The following is a 25,441-nucleotide window of genomic DNA, read 5'->3' as shown; positions in this document are numbered from 1 at the left end:
TTTTAAATTCTATTTTGCTGAATTATGAAAAAGCAGAAGTTTATTTAGATTTCTCTGTGAAATAAATACAGAAAAAATGAATAAATATAAAATATATTTATATATACAGTATTTAGTATCACAAGCATCTATGAAAAGTTAAGTAACTATGACAAAATTGTGTAGGAAAAATGAAATTAACTGTATATTTATTAAAAAAAATTGATATACTGATACCATAATGTTATAAAAAATATACTTTGTTATATTAAATGAATAAAGGAAGAAGAAATATTTTTTAGAAACTTTATTTTATCAGATAATGGAATTGATATCGTAATGGAATAAAAGAAACATATTTTATTTAAAGGTTAAAAGCTTTGTGACCTAAACTAGTTTTTATATTTCTATTTTATTTTATCAATTAAAATTTATAACTAGAAAATTTAATAATAATGTTTTTCATAGTCATTTAAATTATGTTTTAGTGTGCTATTTGAAAATTCTTATTTGTTGTTTTATTTTTTACTACAGTATATTAGAATCTTGTAATTTTGTAAAAAGCTTCCTAATTTAAATTAAAACTAACAGCAGATTTTTGTATCTACAGTTTTTTATTTTTAATTTCTAAATTTATATATTCAAACATTTTTTTTTAAATTTCTGTTTAATATTCATATAAGATAATGTATTCACAGCATATTTAAATAAGTAAAATGTATAAGGCTTAGTTAATTCTATATAAGTTTTAGTTAATAAAAATTGCAAATTTATGAAAATCTAAATTTTAAATGTTTGAAAAATACACTGAACAAAATTTTACATTTTTAATGTTTTTATATTTTTTTAAATTTTTAATGTAAAGGCAAAAGAAGTATTTTGGACAGCAACTTATTTCTTCAATTTGGAAATAATGAGATTAAAATTTCTAAAATATTTTTAAGATAATTTCATTATAATAAGAAGCTTAAATAAATCTTATAATCCTAATTAAATTATTATAATATATGGCATGAATATGAAGTGATATCAAAAAAGTTTGCATTTGTATTTGATCTTATTGGAGGATAAATGATATTGAAAAGTCATTTTATTGGTCAAGAATAAAATCTAATACGGTATCATATATCTTTACTGTTTACAAACTATAATCAAATAGCATCAGAAAGAAATATTTTCAGACATGAACCAGATACTATATTGTTTACATTTTTTATTTTCTAATTTTATCAATATTGATGTTATGGACATTCGTTATTATTATACAGTTTATTATAAACATATATTTTTATTGTTAGAAGTTATTTTTGAACAATATAATGTAGTTTTTAAAAATTGTTTTTTTTTAATTATTGTTTACAATTCTGAAAATGCTTTAAGTCACAGTATTCATATATTGCCATAGTGTACTATTGCAAATATATACAAATACAATTGAGAGGTATTACTTATAATTAATGCTGGTTATAATGCATCATCATAGTTTTCAGACCTTAGTTAATTTAACAAGATTAAAGTAGCCACTGTGATTACTCAGCTGAATTGATCAATAAACCTTTTTTTCAAGTGGATGAAGTTTAAAGAATACTAGCATTTTCAATCTGGTTATTAGACCATCTGCAGGCACAGAGTTGAAAGCGTTGGAAGATTGGATAGACCTCAATTGTTTACTCTGTTGGGAACTATCCCATCTTTCTTCCGACACTGGCATCTACTTATAGTTGTCCACACCTGATGGTCTGTTAACCAGGCCAGAAATGTTAACATTCTTTAAACAAATGTTAAAAATTCATTAATTCTGCTTAGTTATTTTTAATATATATTGAAAATAAGATACAAAAGGAGAGAAAATTTTGAGGTTGACAGGATTCTTTGCAATTATATCATTTTCTTATCTACAGTATCTTGATGCAAAGAAAATTTTGATATCTTAGTATTGAATCAATTCATTTCAAACTATCTGCTTTGTGTGTTAATTATTTAATATGCCTTCAAAAATCTTCCAATCAACATCTTTGACTCAGTTATAGAAATGTTATGTTTTTCAGTTCAGCTGCAATTTAGCTGTAGGCTATACATATTTCACAGAATAGCCTATGTTTATATGAAATGTTTTAACTAAATCTGAATATTGATGATAAAATTTATCAATATGGAGAACTTAATTCACCATCTCTGTCATTACTTTTCTTTTTTGTTGTAAAAAGTTGAGACTAAAAAGTTACAAAACAAAAAGATAAGATTCATTAATTTAAATTTATATTTATTGATTAAGAATACAAATTTTATGTAGTTATTATATTAACATTTTATTATATTTAATTTTTGTTTAAATTTACTACAGTATAATATTAATTTTAAAATAATTATTATTCATTTTGAAAAAAAATTGCAATTTCTTATAGGTTTTGCCCACTTGGGAAAGTAAACGTGGTGGTAGCTTAAATCTTAAGTTCCGAACTAATGAACCAAATGCCGTCCTTCTATATAACGGTGGTACTGAAGGAAATTATTTTGCATTAGAACTATTAGATGGCCACATATTCTTATTATTAAATCTGGGATCTGACACTGTTAAAGTTCAAGCTACCTCTCGAAAAGTTGCTGATGGTCACTGGCATACAGTCTCTCTTCGTAAAACTGGAAAATCAGGAAGAATAACTACTGATGAATCTTCAGTAGATTTTACAACTTCAGGTAGAAAATTAGTAACCATTTATTTCTTTATTAAATTAAATGCAATTGTGATATAAATTTTATTCTTTTAAATTACATCTATTTTATATTTCACTTTTTTCAATATGTATTCTTATTAACCTGGACTAGATACACAATACATGTTACAGGGTACCAATTGCTTTTTTTAAAAAAGTGTCAATGGCAGTTTCACCATTACAATTAACAGCTAACTCAATGTGAGTTTCTAATGATTGCATTGCATCAAATTTCAGATCATCTACAACCTCAATAATATCCACTTTTCGAAGGCACAGCACAGATGCTTTCTTTTCCGAATCTACATGTATTCCCATAACAAGAGAGAGAGAAGGAGATTCCTGATGACCATTAAAATACTTTTTCATTGTGAAGACATTGCAGTAATGATTTGTAAAAATCTGTTTAAGTGCATCTCTTGAAGTTTCTGCAATACATTTCATTTCCACTACACACCCAAATGTATCATTATAAAGTACCACATCAATTTTTGTTCCGTAATTTGGAATTATTATTTCATTACTGAAAAGAAATCCTCCTCGAGTACATACCGATGACACTACAGCCTGTAATGTTGCCTCATTCAGTGGATCAATAAGTGTTGCCTTTTTAAGTAGACAAGTTACAGCCTGTTGAAAATTTACTAATTCTTCTTTAAACTCTGCAAATGAATTATATTTATCACAAAGACGGGCTAGTTTGGAAAATGATCGTGAACAAGCCTGGGCGCTTACTTCCTTAATACCGTATCTTTTAGAAAAATAATACTGTAGTCGCCTATTAAATTCATCAATTAGCTCACCATTAGGTATTTTGAGCATTTCATCATTCACTGAATATGTTAAGTATCCTAGAGATATAAGAAACTGTACAACTATCTCTGTTTCACAAATTAACTCTGAAAGAATTAACAAGTTGTGCAAAGATTTCAAATCACTTAAACTCTAATGGTGTTATCTTGGTTTTGAAGTTTACAGCACCTTGTAGCAGTTTGTTCAACAAGCTTCTCACATCATCTATTCGAAATAGTTCATAGAAATGCTGGATGTACCCAGATTGTAGCCAATAATTTTGTAAAGCATCTTCTCCCAGTTGTAAATTATGCAGAAATTGCACAACAGATTGAGGATTATATAATAGTTTCATCTCCCCATTGACATAGCCATTATATTTAGCCATTGCTTTTTTCTTCAACTTCTCATATACACCCCACTTATCAAACAGAATACAAACTTCATCTTCATTGAACCCATAGAAATCCTGGCATAAATTTTTGGTTCCAAATTGGCATTGCATCACATTACCCAGTAGGCTGGAAATCATTATACCAGCCACATCCAAAATTCCTATGATAAACACACCTTGAACGATATCACCTCGACATTTCAAGGCATAACTAATTATTTGAATGCAGAATTTGGCAGCACATTCTAGCTCTTCAAGCTCTTTCTGTGGATCAGCATTTTTGATATTATACAATGCATTTGATATAATTGAATCATACTCATCAACAAGCACGTAAACCTTCCTTTTATGGAATTTATTCAAAACAATCGTCAAAACTGACAGACCATTCACTACATCCTCATCACTAATTCTTTGGTAACTAATTGGACAACACCATTGTTTGCAAATATCTTTTTCTTCATATCCCAATGGCGACTCTTTGGATTTGTAAAGGTATTCATGTTTCATGAAAGCCTCGTGTATAGCATATCTACACGCCCTCACTGCATCAGATTGGCTTTTGATGTCAAAAGCGCAGAGAAAACTTATTTTGATAATCGGATATTGTCCAAAATGAATTTTTACAAACTTCTTATTCTCCATGACTTTTAACTTGAACTTTGTTGAATTGAACAGTATGTAGTTATCTTTTTCTTCCAAAACAGTTGTTTTCTCTTTTCCATTTTCATCTACTTCCAACTCCAAGAAACGTTCCATCATTGTCAAGTTTACAGTTTTGCCAAACCGACGGGGTGCGGTACACAATACCACAGAATTGACATCCTTTTGAAAAACAGCCAAAATCAATGCAGTTTTATCAATAAAGGTATCAGAGTTCAGAACACATTCGAATTGCGCTGAACAGGAAGACTGCAAACTCGGATTTGACTCTATTGTCCTGTAAAATTAAACAATTATATCACTTAGGTCTAATACAAATGAATCAAATTTAAAAATAGATGGAGAGTCAACTTACACCATTGCTATCAATGTCTTCTGCATGATCTTCCATTTTTTTAATTAAACAAGAGTAACTACCTGTAACAATGAATGAAAACCAAGAATTAATTTTAGTCACATAATTAAATTTGTCATGCAATCGCAGACAAACAAATAGCAAAAACAAACTGGAAGCATGATAGACAAGCCAAAGAATACTCTTCACTGAATTTAACAATCATTGAATTTTGAATTAACCCTTTAACTTAAACTTATGTAATTATTAAAAATAAATTATAAATATACATATATCATATGTACACCTACACTTTCACAGACATTGTGAGTCAACTGAATAATGACAAAATTCAAATTAGAATTTATAAAATAAATTATAATATGAGCAATATCAAAGAAAGCAAGATTGTTGCAGAGTATTACACGCTGTTAAAAACAACAACAATCAGAATACCAACAATTCAAAAACAGTTATAAATCTTATCCAGGACAAAAAAATGAAATACCGTGTTTCCCCGAAAATAAGACATCCGCAGAAAATAAGACCTAGCACAGATTTTGCTGAATTGCGAAATATAAGACCTCCCCCTGAAAATAAGACCTAGCAAAGTTTTTTTTAGTCGTAACGGTCATCGGCAGATGGTTGAAAGTGGCCGTTGGCTTTTTGAAAGTACAGCCACTGATTGGTCAGCAGACAATTACGCCACACGGCATGATTTGCAGAAGACTATGGCTTGGGAATCACAGATTTGCATAACGTTACGGCTGGTAATGGCTAATTGGTCGGCCTGGAATCACGCCACATGACATTTGCATAGTGCTACGGTTCAGTAAGCACTAATTGGTAATCGAGTCCGATGTTGACCCTATAAAAAGGCGACAGTTCGACACACCGGATATACGTCACTCTCGACTAAGTTCGACTTGGGAATTTTTTTCTTCAATAATAAATGTGAATTCTTCTTCCTGGAAAAAATAAGATATTCCCTGAAAATAAGACCTAGCACATTTTTCAGAGCAAAAATTAATATAAGACACTGTCTTATTTTCGGGGAAACACGGTAGGTATACCCCTAAGCATAGCAAAGAATATCAATGAAGTAATCTATCAAATGAAAAATTGTAATTTTGTCATTGAATATCTCAATTTGACCTCTTCATGAGTTGATCTTTACCCAAACTCTGAATAGGTGTTTAGACTGCATTTTCTTTGTAAATTAAATAATGTTCCTTCAATTGGTAAAGTGCATTGACAGGCTTGTGATTCTAAAATTAGCCTGATCCAATGAATGATCCAAATAAAAATAAACTCAACAGATGCACATGCAGTTGCTGTGAGTTTTGTACTCTCGCAGGTTTAAAAAACTAACATTTTTAATTGTGACTTATCACTGACCCAACTAATAAATAAAATTTCTAAAATAAATTAAAGAATAACAATATTACTTTCTTTAGTATTTGTCAGAGTATTACACACCACTAAAAACAAGACAACCATCTGAACTTCAGCAATTTAAAAATAGTTACAAATCTTTAACTCAAGATAAACTAAATATACCAAAAAATATCAATGAAGTAACTCAAATGAGAAATCATAATTTTGCTATCAAATATCTCAATTTGACTGAAAAAAAACTAAGACAGATTTTTGCAATTCTAAAGGCATTTCCAGAAATTCCCTAAATTTGGGGCTAAATTCAGTTGGCATTAAGTTTGCATGTAAAACAAGAACAAATAGGTACAACCCAGAACAAAAGAAAAAATGGTAACAAAAGAAAATAAAAAATAAACTATTTGCTAATGTAGTAATTGAAGCAGGTAATCGTAAAAATATGTTTTGATGAAGAAGCAGATGAATTAATTAGTAAATCTTTAGAAACTTTTCAGTCATAAATGGACAAACTAGTTTCAATGCTGCCAAATATTCTAAAAACATTTTTCTGTTTTGGGGCGCTTTCATCTATTCAGGACTTAGTGATATCGAACAATGATCTATTTAACATTAATACACATTAAAGACCTGTCCTGTTAATTCAAGACTGATGGTTGTGCCATTGATTCTCATCAATAGACACATACCTATAAATGGTATAAGCTGTCAGGAAACAGGAGATGCTGTAAGAATAGATCAGATTGTAATCTGAATGAAAACGAAATGTTTTGCACTTTTTTATTAACTCGGTAAACAGTGGTTTGGAAATAAGGATCTTTATAGAATTTTTTTTTCTGTGTTTTTTTTAATAATTTCTTTATTGTACCCAATTGAATGAATTCATGACTCTATTAGTAGATACCTTTTTTTCCTATTGATTCTTCAGCGGTTCCATCCTGAACCGTTGGTATGGAATGAAAAATCCAGGGTCTGGGATGGCGAACCCTAATTTTAAAAGAATGAAAAGTCATTTTAGAGTATCTAAAAATAAAGGACTTTGACCTCCTTTTCAATTATTTTAATAACTTTTTAGACTGAATTTCAATCATTTTTACTTGTTTTTTTAATGTTTTTTTTAATGTGCCTAATTGCCCTGGACCAGAAATAAAAAGTCATATTAGGTTGTCTGAAAACAATGGATTTTGTAAGGTTTTTTGAGTCCTTTATGGTGATTTTCAACGATTCTTTCATATATCAAATTTTTGGTCGTCTAAAGATCTTGATGTACTTTTGGAGTGTCTAAAAATTGAAATATTTCAGGAGATTGTAAAGCTTGTTTTTGGGGATTTTTTTAAAATTGATATTTGCATGTGCGAAATGCTCTGGTCTAGAAATTAAAAGCTATTTTGGGGTGTTTAAAAACAAGGTACTTTGTAAGTTTTTTAGAAGACTTTTGAGGTAATCTTGCTTGATTTGGGGTGATTTTCAATGATTTTTGCATATGCCAAATGCCCTGGTCCAGAAGTAACATTTTATATACTACTAGCTTTATTAAGTCATAAGGTCAACATTTCCTAAAAAACTAAAAATTTTATTACAAATTATTTTATACTATTCTATTACAAAAATTTTAAACTTAACCTATATTTCTATGGCAATATAAATAATATATAACAATATAATCAACTTATCTATCCTATTTTGTTTACCAGTGTGGGTTATTAATATTCATCAATGTTACATTAATTATGAATTCTATTTTTCTGATTAAACTCGGAGCTTCCAGTCATCAGATTAGCTTTTTCAGTAATACTCAACTTTTTAGGGTCCTGTCAACTTGTCAGTGCAGTGCTACAATTTGTCTTCTTTTTCTCCATTTTGGTTTTACTTTTGCTGTCTTTTATTCTGGTACCTTTAAGTAAAATCCACTAAGTTAGCTGAATTGGGTTTTGTCCCAATTTCTTTCTCATATGTGTGGAGTAGTAGTAAACATGTCGGGTCAAAGTTGCCAGAATGGATGATTAATCACAAAATTGGCCATTCAGACAGCTAAATTGTATTTAATAGTCTTCTTGACATTTTGAATGTCAGGTCTGTAAATTATTAATATAAAACTTTATAGATGAATTTTAATCAAAGTATAAAATTTTCAATAGACAAATTGAATTTATAAAATATTCATAGATTAATCAAAGAAAACTTACTTAAATGCCAAAATACATTTAATTTATTGAAATAATTTAGATTACCATTATGGATAATTATATAAACCAATATAAACTATCAATTTACAGCATTTCACTGAAATATCTCAGTAGTATAGAAATTTTTAGCCAAAATAATTATTATTATTTTGGCTAAAATCAATAATAATTTTTTTTAATTACTGTTGTTTTTAGCTGTTTAGACTATCTTGATTTGAAATAAAAACAATCGTACAAAATTTAAAAATACCGGTATGTACTTTTAAAATTTAAAATATTCATAAAATCAATTACAAAAAAAAATATTTAGATATAAAAATAATTAATAAAATACTGGAAAATAAATATGTTAGACATGATATTTGTAATAAAACATCTATAGATATCTAAAAAAATCACTAGAATATGTATTTTTTTTAAATGATTTTTTAAATTATATTGATGTCTGTATTATTGATGCCATTAAAAATAAATATCATCAAGAATTAAAATAATAATGTATATAATGTTAATATTTTAATTTTAATATGTATCTTAGTTATGTTACATCGTGCTTTATTTATAATTGTTAAGAACCAAAGATATTTTTCATGACTGATTATATGCAAATTTCATCTCTGTTTCTTTATTCTTATGGTTGTTATTCCCTATATCAGCAGTCTTTCTTAGAATAAGAATGGATCTGAGGTTCATTAGTCTATATATGCAAAGGAAAATAGTTTTGTGATTATTACAAAGTAGATCATAATACAGTATGTATAGAACATATATTAGAAAATTGTAAGATATGTTTAAACTATTATAATAAACTTGAAATTTCCAACATTTTTGCAAGAAATTAAGATCATAAAAAAACCACAAAAATGTGTCACACCTCATATGACACGATGTTTGAATTTTATAGGTTTTTATTCCATTCTATTTATTACTTATAGCCATCATTGCTTAGCTATGATGGGAGAATAATACATATTTAAGATTTAACACATCAGCAGCTCCATTCTTATTCTGGGAAATGCTATAGTTCTAAACCAAAAACTAAAGTGCATTCCTATAATCAATTACCATCAAACCAATCAATGTTCCAGAAGTAATCTTATTTCCAAGATGTTAAAAGAGATTACTTTCCTATCTTTAGTAACAGGTGAAGAAATACATGCATGAGTGATGAGATGGTTTATTTAGACTTTTTAAATATTTTTACCGTTTGGACTAGAATTACCAAGCATTCAATTTTGAATCAATGTAGAATATTTGTTATAGATATGAATATACTAGATTCATATCTGGTGTCTTATCGAATCTTATCTAGATTCAATAAATCTAGTATATTATTGTATCATATGAAAATTGTAAACACTACATGTGATTCACAATATGCTAAAAATTGATATTTATAATTACTAAAAGTAAATGCAACAAAAAAAACAGAGAGAAAATATTCTACATATAACACCATTAACATTCTTAATGATATATAATTCATCTTATGACTAAAATATACATTTATAATATGTATATCTATTTTGATTAAAAATTATATAAAAGTAATCAAATATTTCACCTGAAAAAGAAAACAGATGGTTTGAACAAAAATGCAGATTACTATATAGGCATATGATTGGATAATAAAATTTGATTTCCAGTTGAAATCAAACATATTTTGTCTGTTTTTAAGGTCTTTATTTCTTTTTCAATGATGCAAAAATTATATATTAAAGCTTATGTTCTAAGGACTATTTATATATTAACAAGTCAACTATTTAGTTTTTCAGAAAAGATCATTTAGTTAAATTAACAAATCACAAGAGAAACTAAATTATATCATATAAGAGAAGAATGAATTCTGATTTTATATAAGATTTGATTAATGAATTGATATAGATCTGGAGAATGTAAATTTTCAAATTTGCAATTTCATTTTTTTATTTAGGATAACTTAATTAGGATATGTGATTTTACATTTTTACAGTTAATATTTAAGATATTTACTATATAGATATACATATTTTACATATTTATATTTATTATATTTGGCATATTTCAGGAAATTCTAATCAATTAGACCTTACAGGACCATTATATGTTGGTGGAATTGCACCAAATGAAAAATTGCCTAGTGAAATGTGGGCAGGAAATTTATTATATGGATTTGTTGGTTGTATTCGCAATCTAGTAATAAATAGTAAAGCAATAGATATTGCAAGTTATGCTAAACAGCAAGACTCTGGAAGCATTCAACCTTCTTGTCATGCTCCACCTAATCATTGTGATAGTCGTCCATGTCTTAATGAAGGAATTTGTATACCTGGTTGGAACAGATTTACTTGTGATTGTTCTGATACGCCTTACATTGGTCCTATTTGTGCAAAAGGTAAATTGTTTTATGCAAAAGTTATTTTGTTTAATAGATTTATATAAATTAAAAACTATATGATTTTTAAACAAATTAGCTGCCACTACTGTAAATTTTGATGGTGATCAATATATGAAAATTATATTGGGTGAAGGATTTCTATCAGAAGCTGAAGATATAGGCCTAAGATTCCGTACAGCTCAACAGTCAGGATTATTATTTTCTACTCATTCTAACAAATCTTCCACATATTTGATTGCTTGTTTAGAATTGGGAAGAATTAAAGTCTTGATAAATTTGGGAGAAGGTGATAAGGTAATAAACGTTTCAATTACTTAAAAAGTAATTATATAATTAGTAAAATATATAATTCACCTTAACCTGGCGATCCTCATGGTCAGATTTGTAACACTGTTACTTGAGGGTGAGCACTGCGCTCACCCTACATATTTTCATATTCTTAATGATTTGTCTTCAGAAATTTTACTAAGATTAAGAAGTTTTGTTATGAATAATACACATTTTAATGTTTATTTTACTTTACTTCAGTTAGAATACATTAAAAGTAATTTCAATATAGAAACAGAAAACTGATTTCCAATCAGATCAATGAGATCAGTAAAAACAGAAATACGATATCTGAAATTATTGTTAAACTTCTTCTTCTTCTTCTTCTTCTTTTGTCCCTAGCTGGCATTTGGTTGCGGGTGTCTGCGCAACCAGTATGCTGCTGTGGGTGCCGCAGGAAGTCGAGCTTTCTCCACAATGCCCCTCCAATGCCCTCGATCCATGGCCGCCGCTTTTGCCTGGTTCAGATCAAGCCGTTGGTTCTTGAGGTCCTCCTCAACGTGTTTAGTCCATGTTTTCTTAGGTGCGGAGTGTTGGATTTTCCACAGATTAGGTCGCTGTCGGAAGAGCAGTTGGTGGGGAATCCGGTTAAAATCCATTCGGCACACATGGCCAAACCATCTCAGCCGTCGCTGTTGAATTTGTGTCTTAACAGATGGCTGTTGTCGGCATCTGGCCCGGATGGCATTGTTGGTGATGCGATCCCAAAGGGAGATACCAAGAATCTGTCTCAAGCATTTCAATTGAAAGGTCTCAAGTTTGTCCAAGTCTGTCTTAAGCAAGGTCCAAGTTTCTGACCCATAGAGAAGGATTGGTATGACTAGTGTACGGAACAGGCGGATCTTGGTCATCAAAGAAATGTTCTTCTTTCTCCATACACACCATTTGAGTGAGGCAAATGCATGGGCTGCCTGTCCAATACGGGCATGAGTTTCTTTTGACGATGCCACTTTCTTCTCCTGGATCAGTGACCCAAGGTATTTAAACTCTTGTACCTGCTCAATTTGGACTCCATTAAGGTAAACAGTTGCCCGCGATCCATCCGTTGTAAGCACTTTGGTTTTGTCCACATTTATTTTAAGACCATATGACTGAGCGATAGTGGCTATATCATAAAGCGTATCTGTGGCCACTACATCGTTGTCAGCGAAGACGGCACTGTCGTCGGCAAACATTAGATCAGTTAGAAAGTGGCCATCCCCAAACTGGACACCACATTTCCCATCAAATGTCTTCCTCATAATTGAATCCACCACAATATTAAACAATAGTGGAGAGACCACGTCTCCCTGGCGAACTCCTGTCTGGATGGTAAACTCCTCAGATAGTTCCCCCCGGATTCGCAGTTGACTGGTGGAATCTTTGTAGGCTTCCTTGAGTAGTGTGATAACTTTTTGTGGGACATGCTCATTCTCAAGTGCTCTCCATAGCGCAGGCCTGTGCACACAGTCGAATGCAGATTTGAAATCGATGAACAGGACAATGGTCCGTTTGCCGCATCTGGTCCTTTCCTCAATAAGCTGACGCAGGGCAAAGATTTGATCACAGCAACCACGACCAGGACGAAACCCTGCCTGTTCTTCTCGGCTGGTTTCTTCACGGTGTTTTTGTAACCTTGATTGGATTATCTTCATAAATACTTTGCCAACGATGGAAACGAGACTGATACCGCGATAATTACTGCAATCCCGGCTATCGCCTTTCTNTAATGCTTATATCTATACATAAAAATAATAATATATTATAAATTAAATAGATTAATAAATAAATCTTTAAAAAGTTCAAATAGTAGTTTTTCATGTTTTCAGATTGCATTATTATTTCTATTTTGATATTCAATTAAATATAATTTATTAAATGTTAGGTATTGTTTTGAATATAAATGTTATTGGAATAATTTTGATTAACTATATTTTAGAATTCAAAAAATTTCTTTTGGAATATTTAACCTTAATTAATGGAGTTATTCCTTCTTTGAAAACTTAATTGTCGAAGAGTAAATCAGAATATTTCTTTTGAATGTTTTTATATGATAAAAGCTTTATAGCCAAGATGGATGGTGCTTTATGCTCCTTGGATCTAGAAATGTTCTTTAATAAATATGATTAGTTTAATTGTCAAAAATAACGAAAATCTGCTTTATTGAGCTTATTTAACTTGAATAATAGTTTTTGTAGTAGTTTCAGGCAATCAAGTCCATTGTCAAGAGATATAGCAGATTTATGTAGTTACCTGAATATACTATAGATAATTATTACTTTAGTTTAAGTGAGCTCCAATAAAATAGATTTATGTTATTTTTTTAAAGAATTTGGAATTATTGTATTTTCATTGTATTAGTCATCAAAATTTTGAAATAGTCAAAAGTTATTGCTGTAATTATTGCAATATACTTGTTGAGCTGCAATTTTCAAAAATTGTAGACCTATAAATTTCCACTGGCATCTTTCTTAATCTTGAGAATGGAGTTAGATAGATGAAAATTGAGACCAAATGTGAAAAGCTTAGGGCCAGGAGGTCCAAGTTAACTATATACAAACTTCTGGACTAGAAGTCATGTTATTCAAAAATCTCTCCTGAATGGAATTAGATAAATGACTGGTATGACTTCCTTGATAACAGGAAAAGTATGATGTACAGGGGCAAGGTACTATTACAATTGGGAGCATTGTAACAAAAAATTGCTGCCAGGCATTGTGAAATGTCACAATAAATAATTGCTCATTATTGATATTTATTTAATTTTAGTTTCTATTAGTACATATTTTTTCTATCAAAAATGTTACATTAATAATTTTTTTATTCAGTGCTATATTGAGTACTATTTATTTAGAAAATTTTACAAATAATTATTAAATTATTATAGAGTTTATATTTAATATATGTAATAATTTTATTAAGGAAATAGTCATAACCTTAGGTATAGAAATTCAAATAAAATAAAATATTATCTGATTTGAGACTTTTTAAAATTAAAATCATAAACACTACTACATACTCTAATAATCTTATTAAGATTTTAATAGTTAATTTAAATATTTTTGTATATAGATATTTTATATTAGCATATAATTTTGAAAAACATAATAAGAATAAAAAAAGGAGTCTCTTGCAAATCTACAGTATATTTGAAAGAATTGCTGATCATTTATTGACACCAAAAAAATGGTATGGCCAGCATCGGTCTTAGCTGTCTAATTCCCTGAACTTATCCTTCAAAATTTATTTAAAAGAAGACTGAGTGGATTCCATAAAATTCCAAATAAATCCATTGGACAGAAGCAAATTCCAAAGGTATATTTGCTATCTATTGCAGTGCAAGAAGCTAATTGAATTATAAGAAGCAATTAGATGCTATACTACATGTCATCTTAGTGCCTAATTGTAAAAATGTATGATTTAAAAATTGTACATAGAATTTTTGAAGCTTGAAATTTAACACTATTAATTTTCAATAAAACTTTTGCATTGAGAATTAACTTATCATGAAAAAATTTGTCTTTGTAATAATACAGTCGACCCCCCTATAACACAGGTTCATATAGTTCGGATTCCTATATCACGGCGAAAAAATTGCGACCATATTCGTATAAACACGCTAAAAGAGACTTGTATAATTCAGTAAAACATCATCGCCGACTCGTTCGCGACAGGATTGGTCGAATCTAGACCAATAGCGGATATTGCACAAACCATTGAGTTTAAACGAGCAGCGGACCTACTAAAAACCATTTATTATTTAACGTCCATAAAAATTATATTTGTATTAATGATGTCTCCAAAGTTCAGCGAATTTTTCGCAAAAAAATAATTTTTCAGGAAGCATGCGAGCGTCATTCGATGACAAGCTCCACGACAAAAACAAGCTTAAGCAATGGCGTAATCAAACGGTGCACACCCAGTAAGTAATCCTACAATTTTTTGTTTATAGCATAGTTTATATGGATTATTCCCAAAAAATTATATGTATTTTGGAAATGTTGAGTCGAATTAGTCTAGAATCGATTACTTTTATGGAAGAAACCTTTCAAACAGCCGTAGTCCATAAACTGCATATGTGCCGGGTTGTGATTGGCTGGACTCGTAGAAAATGGATTTCATAAAATCCAGAACGTATCTACCATATTATAGGGACTGTATTTATTAAAAAGTTCAAAATACATGTAGCATATAGAAGCAAATATTCTTTATTAAAATAAACAAAAATAGGCATGATTTATAGCTTTATNAAGTTATTTTGTTTAATAGATTTATATAAATTAAAAACTATATGATTTTTAAACAAATTAGCTGCCACTACTGTAAATTTTGATGGTGATCAATATATGAAAATTATATTGGGTGAAGGATTTCTATCAGAAGCTGAAGATATAGGCCTAAGATTCCGTACAGCTCAACAGTCAGGATTATTATTTTCTACTCATTCTAACAAATCTTCCACATATTTGATTGCTTGTTTAGAATTGGGAAGAATTAAAGTCTTGATAAATTTGGGAGAAGGTGATAAGGTAATAAACGTTTCAATTACTTAAAAAGTAATTATATAATTAGTAAAATATATAATTCACCTTAACCTGGCGATCCTCATGGTCAGATTTGTAACACTGTTACTTGAGGGTGAGCACTGCGCTCACCCTACATATTTTCATATTCTTAATGATTTGTCTTCAGAAATTTTACTAAGATTAAGAAGTTTTGTTATGAATAATACACATTTTAATGTTTATTTTACTTTACTTCAGTTAGAATACATTAAAAGTAATTTCAATATAGAAACAGAAAACTGATTTCCAATCAGATCAATGAGATCAGTAAAAACAGAAATACGATATCTGAAATTATTGTTAAACTTCTTCTTCTTCTTCTTCTTCTTTTGTCCCTAGCTGGCATTTGGTTGCGGGTGTCTGCGCAACCAGTATGCTGCTGTGGGTGCCGCAGGAAGTCGAGCTTTGTTAAACTTAATTATAATTTCTATTCAAATTTGGAATCTGTTTAGTCTGGATTTTTAAAATTGCAGTATTTGCAGATTCTTATGTGGTATCTGCAGATAGGTGCAGTAGGCTACAGGTTACACTCTTGAATATTGTTTTCCTACTCTTCTTTTTTGGGCAATATGTACACTTTTCTCTTGATACTGATATTACCTGTGGAGGTAATAGTTTTTTTTCAACACCTGAAAGTGTTGAAGGATTTTCATATGGAGATTCTCATTCTCATTGTTTGCAAAAAAGGAGGATATATTTTCTTCCAAGAACTTTTTCCAGAACTTTCAAGAAACCCAAATTACAAGAGTTTTATAACAAAAAGTGAGCAAAACACTCACCCTCAAGTAACAGCGGTTATTGATATCTCAGATAAAAAATTCTACATTTAATATGCATTGTTTAAAACGATTAGGAAGTATGTGATATATTACAATGGAATTTATAATTTTATATTAGTATATATATTGTAATAATCAAAGAAAAAAGAAAACTTTATTAAATTATTAATATTTGGTATTGATCACAAGTAAAATAACTACTTGAAAAATAAACTATTTGACACTGTATAGAAGACTAAATAAAATAGTTTTAATTAAAATAAACGTTTCAGAATTTAACATATTCTGGCATCAGGTTTTGTGGTGAATGTAATGCTGGAATGTTAAATTCCAAAAACGTTTATCCTAATTAAAATTACATTAAATCCAATTTTCTATAAAGTGTCAAGGGGTTTATTTTCCAATTAATTTCAGTATTGATGGAGCTATTAAAGTTGGTACTTGATGAAAAAATAACTTTAGTGATCTTTATGGCATCTTGCAACAATCTTTAAAAATCTTGTAAAAAAATGTTTAGTTTTTTATTTATGAATAACATCACAGTTAATCTTAAAATACTACTGCTGATTCTGAAATAAGATAAATCAGAATGTCCCTTAATTGTTTTGAACAGTGTCGAAGAATAATATATCTAATATTAGAAGTTTTTGAAATGTATAATATATTTCATAATGATATGCACACATTTTTTTCAGTATAATATTTAATTTACACTGATAATTCATGGATGATATGATAATTATTATAAATTTTATATGATTTAGTATTATGTTACTTGAATTTATTTAAATGTGTTTAAGATTTTTTAATTTTATAATAATGGTACAGAAAGAAATTACATAAAAATAATAATATATTATAAATTAAATAGATTAATAAATAAATCTTTAAAAAGTTCAAATAGTAGTTTTTCATGTTTTCAGATTGCATTATTATTTCTATTTTGATATTCAATTAAATATAATTTATTAAATGTTAGGTATTGTTTTGAATATAAATGTTATTGGAATAATTTTGATTAACTATATTTTAGAATTCAAAAAATTTCTTTTGGAATATTTAACCTTAATTAATGGAGTTATTCCTTCTTTGAAAACTTAATTGTCGAAGAGTAAATCAGAATATTTCTTTTGAATGTTTTTATATGATAAAAGCTTTATAGCCAAGATGGATGGTGCTTTATGCTCCTTGGATCTAGAAATGTTCTTTAATAAATATGATTAGTTTAATTGTCAAAAATAACGAAAATCTGCTTTATTGAGCTTATTTAACTTGAATAATAGTTTTTGTAGTAGTTTCAGGCAATCAAGTCCATTGTCAAGAGATATAGCAGATTTATGTAGTTACCTGAATATACTATAGATAATTATTACTTTAGTTTAAGTGAGCTCCAATAAAATAGATTTATGTTATTTTTTTAAAGAATTTGGAATTATTGTATTTTCATTGTATTAGTCATCAAAATTTTGAAATAGTCAAAAGTTATTGCTGTAATTATTGCAATATACTTGTTGAGCTGCAATTTTCAAAAATTGTAGACCTATAAATTTCCACTGGCATCTTTCTTAATCTTGAGAATGGAGTTAGATAGATGAAAATTGAGACCAAATGTGAAAAGCTTAGGGCCAGGAGGTCCAAGTTAACTATATACAAACTTCTGGACTAGAAGTCATGTTATTCAAAAATCTCTCCTGAATGGAATTAGATAAATGACTGGTATGACTTCCTTGATAACAGGAAAAGTATGATGTACAGGGGCAAGGTACTATTACAATTGGGAGCATTGTAACAAAAAATTGCTGCCAGGCATTGTGAAATGTCACAATAAATAATTGCTCATTATTGATATTTATTTAATTTTAGTTTCTATTAGTACATATTTTTTCTATCAAAAATGTTACATTAATAATTTTTTTATTCAGTGCTATATTGAGTACTACACTACTGTAAATTTTGATGGTGATCAATATATGAAAATTATATTNTTCTGCAAATAAATAATAATAATTATTATTATATTAATAAAATATAAAATTATTATGAATTAACTATTGAGTTAGATCTTGATAATGGTTAATTCTTTAAAATTTCTCTACAGTACATTTTTTGATTCTGTAAAACAGAACTTACAATTTATCTACTTTGTTAAGGTAGCTTGGTTAAAATTTTATATTTATTGGATTTCCTATTATTAATATTATTTTCGGTTAATTAATGTTACCTATGGTTCCAAAATGGCAGTGCTTTGGTTAGGTTCATTTTGTTTCCGTTAGATTAGCTACATTTTTATTAGATTTTATTTTCCTTTTTTTTTTTTATTTATTTTGTTCAAGAACTACCGTGAATCAATAACTAGTGACGTTTGACACTCGGCAGTTTGCCACCGGCTCCCCTCCGGGAGGAGTCCCTCTGGACCACAACAGTCAGAAGCGCAGCCATTTTGGAACCAAAGGTAACATTAACCGTATTTTCATAATTTATCAAATATTTAACAATTTATTACAAATATTTTACATTCTATATTGAATATATATTTGATCTCTTTTCTTATTTGATGTCTATAAAATCAATTCAAATATGAAAAAATATACCTCATATATAACTTTTCATATTTCATGTAAAGCCACAATCAGTGCATGCGAAGATATAAGAAATTGTTTACAGAAATAGTTCTATAAAATTTTTATCTAATTTTCAAAAAATGCCAGACAAAGATTGTTCAATTATTGATAAAATATATATACATATATATTTTATTAATAATTGAACAATCTTTTTCAATTCAACTTACAGCATTTCAGGGTAAAAAATGGCAATAGAATAAATTTGAGTAATTATACTATAATATATATATTATTGCAGAAATTGATTACAATCCTTCATTTTTAGCGAGGTTGAGGTTGAAGTTTTAAACACGAAAACGTGTAGGTTGGACATTCAGCGGTGCTGTGCATCCGACATATATGTTCTTGCATTTAAAACTTTGGCCTCAACCTCATTATTATTTTAGTACATTAGTACCTTTAATATGTAGATATTTCTTTCTTTTATATTTAAATAAATTAGTGATAGGACATTACTAAAATTTCTAATGATTCTGATATCAATGCTGATTCCACTAAAAAGTCTTAATTTTCTGATTCTTTTCAAAATTATAGTTGGATGTAGTCTCAGAGCTGGCAATATAGTCACACTAGCTGCATAGTTACTTGCAAGATTTCCTGGTTGTTTTAATTTAGACATGTCAAATGGCTTGCATAAATGTGCTAAATAATGCAAATTTATTCTATTGCCATTTTTTACCCTGAAATGCTATAAGTTGAATTATTACATTAAAAATGACACTTAGCAAAATACTGAACAGATTTATTGTAAAAAGCTTTATTTAAAACTCAACAGCAATTACTGGTATATCTTCAGTTTTTCTGTTTGGTATAATCAACCAGTATAATAAGAAATTTTAATGTAGATGCAAATCAAAATATAGAAACATTAAATAAGCTAAGCATAGTAAAAGAATTTAAATAGTAAAATTTTGACAGCGGTTTGGGCAGAACTATAGTCTATTTTAATTATTATTATTGTTGACAGTACATTAATAGAAAGTTTAATTTTTGTCAAATATTTATTTCAAATAGGATTTGGTATTCCAAAACTTTTTCCATGTGCCAGAAAACCTTTAAAAATGCAAAACCTGTCAGCACTGGTTACTTGTTAGTTCAGATAGTCTATATTACTGTTATTTCTTACCACAGTTTTAGGTTTCATGTCACATGTTGCATAGAATACATACATTTCATTTTGCATAATGTCACAACTGACAATATGAAATAACATTATTTTTTACTTTCAGCTATCAAAATAAAACTTTAAAGTGTAATGATACTTGATTATTAATAATCATAATTTAAATCATTTTAATTATTACTTAAAACAAAAAAATTCATTTGTTATTAAATGTAAAAGAATCAAACACAAACACTGAACCAATTTACGATGTGGAACGATCGACTAATCATAAAAACAAACGTTTTCAAACCCCTTAGTCGATTGTTCCACGCCATAAATTGGTTCAGTGTTTGTGTTTGATATATAGGTGTGGTGAGTAGTGAGTTTTTGTGTAAAAGAATCGTTTTAAGGATCAGAAATAATGATAAATTTCTCTTGATATCAATTCTGATTACTGAAAATTCTTGATTCTTTTGATATTTAATACCATTTCCAATTAATTGTCCCATCACTAAAATATGTATATATATATTCAAACTGCTTTTTCTTGCAGCAAAACCTTTCCAGGTTTTATAAGAAAAGCAGTTTGAAGTGTAGATTTACTATTGAAAGTTTTCATAATAAGTGATTTTATGTAATATCTTAATGTTTTGTAAATTATTTTTTCCAGTTAGTTGCATTTGCATAGCAGCATAGTTTATGGTTGTCAAATTGTTCTTCTAAATGTTAAACTACTATGTCAAGAATTGTTTATTTAAATATAAACTAGAGAAATAATTATATATTAACAATATTAGTGTGAATAAATGATGATAAATAATTTTAACTGAATAAATTTTGAGACTATTTCATTTAAAGTTCTTAAAAGAATTTATAGTAATTGGAGATGAAATAATAAGCCAGTGCAATCCAGTACAGAGTATTAGTATTAAAAAAAAACATTTAAAAATTATTCATTTTATTTCTATTATAACTTTAATCTTTGCATAAGTACTTTTTTATGTTTGAATTAAACTGGTTATTAATACTAAATATTTTTTAATATACTTTTGAATTTTTAGGTCATTTTGAAAAAATGAATAGCATACTAGTAAAAAAAACAATCTACTTTTACTACTAATGATAATTAACATTTTTATGCATATTTACCCTCAACTGTATTATTAATTAGAAATTGAAGCTCACATGATATTTTTTGAAATATGAGAATTGATTGATAAGTAAGGTTTCCTACTGCAGCTTTCCACAAAGTGCAGAAATAGATAAATCATTGACCAGCATCATTTAGTAGCCATAAGTGTCTAGTCTGTATGTGCTCAGTGTTGCATCATTGAATACCAATCAAGTTTAAATTTGAACTTGTCTTCCTCATTGGGCTGCAATTTGAAAATTGCAGACCTGTACATTCCCACTCAGCCATCTGTCTGTGTGTCTGTCCTTTGAGAATGAAGTTAGACAGATAAAAATCAAGACTAGTATGGAAAGTTTAGGAGATGGAGGCCTTAGTTAAATAACTATGTAGGAAGTTTTGGACTGGAAGCCATGTGATTTTAATTCAAAATTTTCTTGTTGATAGAGTTGGATAGATGACCAGCATGATTCATTTGTTATCAGGAGAAGTGTGATGTAAAGGGGCAAGATACCACTAAAATTCAGACTAAATATGGAAAACTTAAAGGCCAAAGACCCCAATTAACTATATACAAACTACTTGTCCAGACCTGAAGTTGCATGATTTTTTTTAAATTAAAAGGTTATTAAAAATTGCAGCCCAGAATAAATTATTCCTTGTTCCATTTAAAGCCATACTCAGAGCAAGGAAAGGGAAATAGAATCATTTAAGTGAAGTTAAAACCTTACAAGCACTTAAATGTATTTGTAGAGTAAAACTAGAAATAACAGTCTTTTTCTTGTACCATTATAACACAAGATTACACTGCAGTAATGAAGCAGAAAAAATTCTTAAGAATCAAGTTGCACCCTTCTTACAACCCAGACTGGCACCATCAGACTTATGGCTGTTTCCAAAATTAAAGGTATTGAAGGTCACTGCTTTTCATCAGATGCAAAAGTTCAAGCTGCTGTATAGGAATGGATCCAAAAAAAACATAAAAATTTTTCATGCATGGATGAAAAACTAGAACATTTGGAAAACTTTAAGTGTGTGCTATTTATTTATTCACTCTTAAAGATTTCAGAGGATAACATTCTATTCCATGTGGTCCTATGCTAACTCTTTCAATTCAGTCATGTTCTTGCCAGTGTCTACATTGATGGTATTGAGTCAACAATATTTTGCCGGTCTAGTTTACTCCAATCAGTCATAGAATGAAATCTTTTTCAAGTGAATTAGCATACATCACGTGTCAAAAATGGAATGTAGCAATTTTGGCATTTCAGGTTTCATATGATTGAGCACTTTTTGATTTGTTACTTTTGTCATTCATGGTATTTTCAAAAGCTTCCTCCAGCACTGTAATTCAAAAGCATCTATTTTTCTTCTGTCAGCCTTTTTCAGTATCCAGGTTTTGAAACCAAAGGTTGCAATTAGGAGACTATGGATATAAGTATTATGATAGTTAGACTTGTTAAACTAATCAGATATAGTGATATATCTGATAAAACTTGTAAAACTAGTTATGTGAACAAAGACTGCACATTATACAACTTGTCTAACAGAAGGTCAGTGTGGAAAAGAGAGAGTAAAATGAGGTCACCATGACTAATAGTTCCTTAAGGGGCTGACATCAGCGCTACCTGTCTTTCATTATGTAACAGCAAACTTTACAAAATTACCATGACACAGTATATACACAGACATTACATTCAACAACTTCAATCATTGTACTGTGTTGGAATCAATGATCGAAATTATTATCTAATGTTATACAATATTGTTACGTACAACACATTGTGTCGAAATGTTTTGTAAACATTCTTCCATTAAGTAATAAAAGGTTGGTGGTGCTGTTGATCCCTCGGGGAGCCGTTAGAGACAGTGACCTCGTTTCACTCTTCCCTTTTCAGCGCTGACCTTCCGTGAGTCAAGACAGTGTAATCTTTGTGTATTCTTTGTTTCTTTGTTATATATCCAGTTATGCGAGTCTAACTAGTTTTTACTAATCTCTCCGACAAGCAACATCTAGTCTAACATACTGTAACAATGATGATATACAGACTTATTATGTTTTTGCTTTTCCAGACCTTTTTCAAGTAGAGCATGGCATTTTGGCCCATTATTCTTCTTTTGATTGAACGAACAAGACATTCTATTTTTGTCAAGCTTAGACCCAAGGAAATGAAGCTCTGGACAAACACTGTTCTCACCATTCATGGTCACATGTACTTGTCCATTGCTTGAAAATGTTAAAATTCATTATCACATAATTTTGCTGTACTTACATATATTGGCTTCCATTCTTATGTCATCAATTTTATTGTTTTATCAAGTAATCAGTAAATAGAGTATATTTACTAGTGACATTACTTTCACTTCTCAGAAATACAGCAGATAGCTGAAAAGATGTCAATACCCTTGCTTCAAAATTTCTGAATGCTTTCTATTGGGACATATGCTATAAAAGAAAAAAAACTACAATACTGCCTTAAATAAGGTGAAGGGATCTCCAAAATATGATAACTAATCACTTCTTGTCTTGTCCACTTGAGATGAGGACATACATATGGTCTATGCTGTTTTTTCATATATATATATACAGTAGTGTGATATCTTTTTAATATGTAATTGCTTCTTATATGTATCCAATGTAATCTGTTTGATGATTCTGTAAGAAATCTTTTGATTATATTAGAAAACTTATCAATGGAAGGTTTTGCTAAATCTCCACATAACATAACAATGTATATCATAGTATAGAGAGTCTGGTCACCATATGCTCTGGGCAGCAATATACCATCAGATTAAAGATTGACCTCTATAAAACAAATGAACCTCTTAGTAAACACTGGAGGAATTACAATTTATCACACAAAAAACCTTTGTAACTCCAGTGATACGTGTTCCGCATGTATTCAAATTCCTCATAACTGTAGCCTGATGAAGACCCGGATGGGGTCGAAAACGTTCGCTGTATTGTAAACACGTATCACTGGAGTTACAAAGGTTTTTTTGTATGATGAATTGACCTCTATAAATTTTTTCATAGAAAAGTGCTCCCTTAGGAGAACTGCTGCTCTAAAAAATGCTGCAAACATGGCACTTATTCAATTAAACTGTTCCCTTATCTGATGCTCAGTCAAGTGGACTGTACTACTTTTTAAAAGCAGGATTACCCAATAGGCATGTGAGGCACATGCATTTTTCCAATATCAGTGCCCCGAGTCTCAAGTTTCCTGAAATTGAAAAAATTAAAGCAGTTTTATTGTTGCAATTGTATATCATAATTTTTAAATAATTCTATAGCTATAGTTAAATTTTATTAGTTTATAATGTCATAAAATTATGTAGAATGATCCCCAATCTTCTATACCCAGTGCCCAGGTCTTAATCCATCACTTGCTAGTCACTTTATTTTACTCATCTCAAACTAATTTTATAAAAACAAAGATCTTATTTCAAAATTATTTCTGTAGGAATGGACATCAATCCACAACAACTGTTGTCTTGTCAAACTATCTTTATTTCACCAATTACCATAGAATATTGCAATGTAACAATACAACATGTTCCAAAGTGCAACAGAGACCTTATTTATCAATCAATTTTCATATTTTAATATATTTTTTTCTCTGTTTCTTAACTTAATTGTAATAATATATTATAAATTAATATGCATTTATGTGAATGTGTATGCATATTAATTTATAATGTCTTGTGAATGATCATTCCAATATTTCTTAATTATCTGTAAATTCGTATTTAATTATGTTCTAAAATAAGGGATTTCAAGAAAAATATTTATTTCATAAAAATTATATATAGAATTATACAATTGTAGTTCATATAATTACATAAATTTATAACCATATTAAAATAATTTCATTATAATTTGGCAATTATGAATAATTTTTAATGTGATTGAGGATAAAATTATAGATATTCAAAAATGTTGTTTTGTGATGTAGCTTAATCATTGTTTTTGAAAAAAATGACAAATATAATAAATGTAATATTTTAGTATTTTTAGTTATATATATATATATAGATATCAAATGTTAAATATCAGATTTGTGTAAATATTAGTATACCTGTTTGATGATTCTGTAAGAAA

General features: G+C 28.9%; 1 protein-coding gene and 1 pseudogene across 1 annotated transcript in view; one reads left to right on the top strand and one right to left on the bottom strand.

The window, feature by feature from the left end:
• Nucleotides 1–25,441, top strand: part of LOC111628246 (neurexin-3-like) — a 131,653-nt gene that overhangs the window by 67,067 nt on the left and 39,145 nt on the right. Inside the window, exons 8-11 of the mRNA XM_023371995.1 lie at nucleotides 2,385–2,676; nucleotides 10,502–10,828; nucleotides 10,908–11,138; nucleotides 15,449–15,666. Coding sequence (XP_023227763.1) covers nucleotides 2,385–2,676; nucleotides 10,502–10,828; nucleotides 10,908–11,138; nucleotides 15,449–15,666 — 1,068 coding nt within the window. The remainder of the gene's footprint in view (nucleotides 1–2,384; nucleotides 2,677–10,501; nucleotides 10,829–10,907; nucleotides 11,139–15,448; nucleotides 15,667–25,441) is intronic.
• On the bottom strand, nucleotides 2,576–5,342 carry LOC111628255 (annotated as a pseudogene).

Source organism: Centruroides sculpturatus, unplaced genomic scaffold (genome assembly GCF_000671375.1).
Source record: "Centruroides sculpturatus isolate CEXI.00-Female unplaced genomic scaffold, Cexi_2.0 scaffold512, whole genome shotgun sequence".
NCBI classification, from domain to species: domain Eukaryota; kingdom Metazoa; phylum Arthropoda; class Arachnida; order Scorpiones; family Buthidae; genus Centruroides; species Centruroides sculpturatus.
The sequence above is the reverse complement of the archived record's forward strand: the minus strand, read 5'-3'. Positions and strand labels throughout refer to the sequence as shown.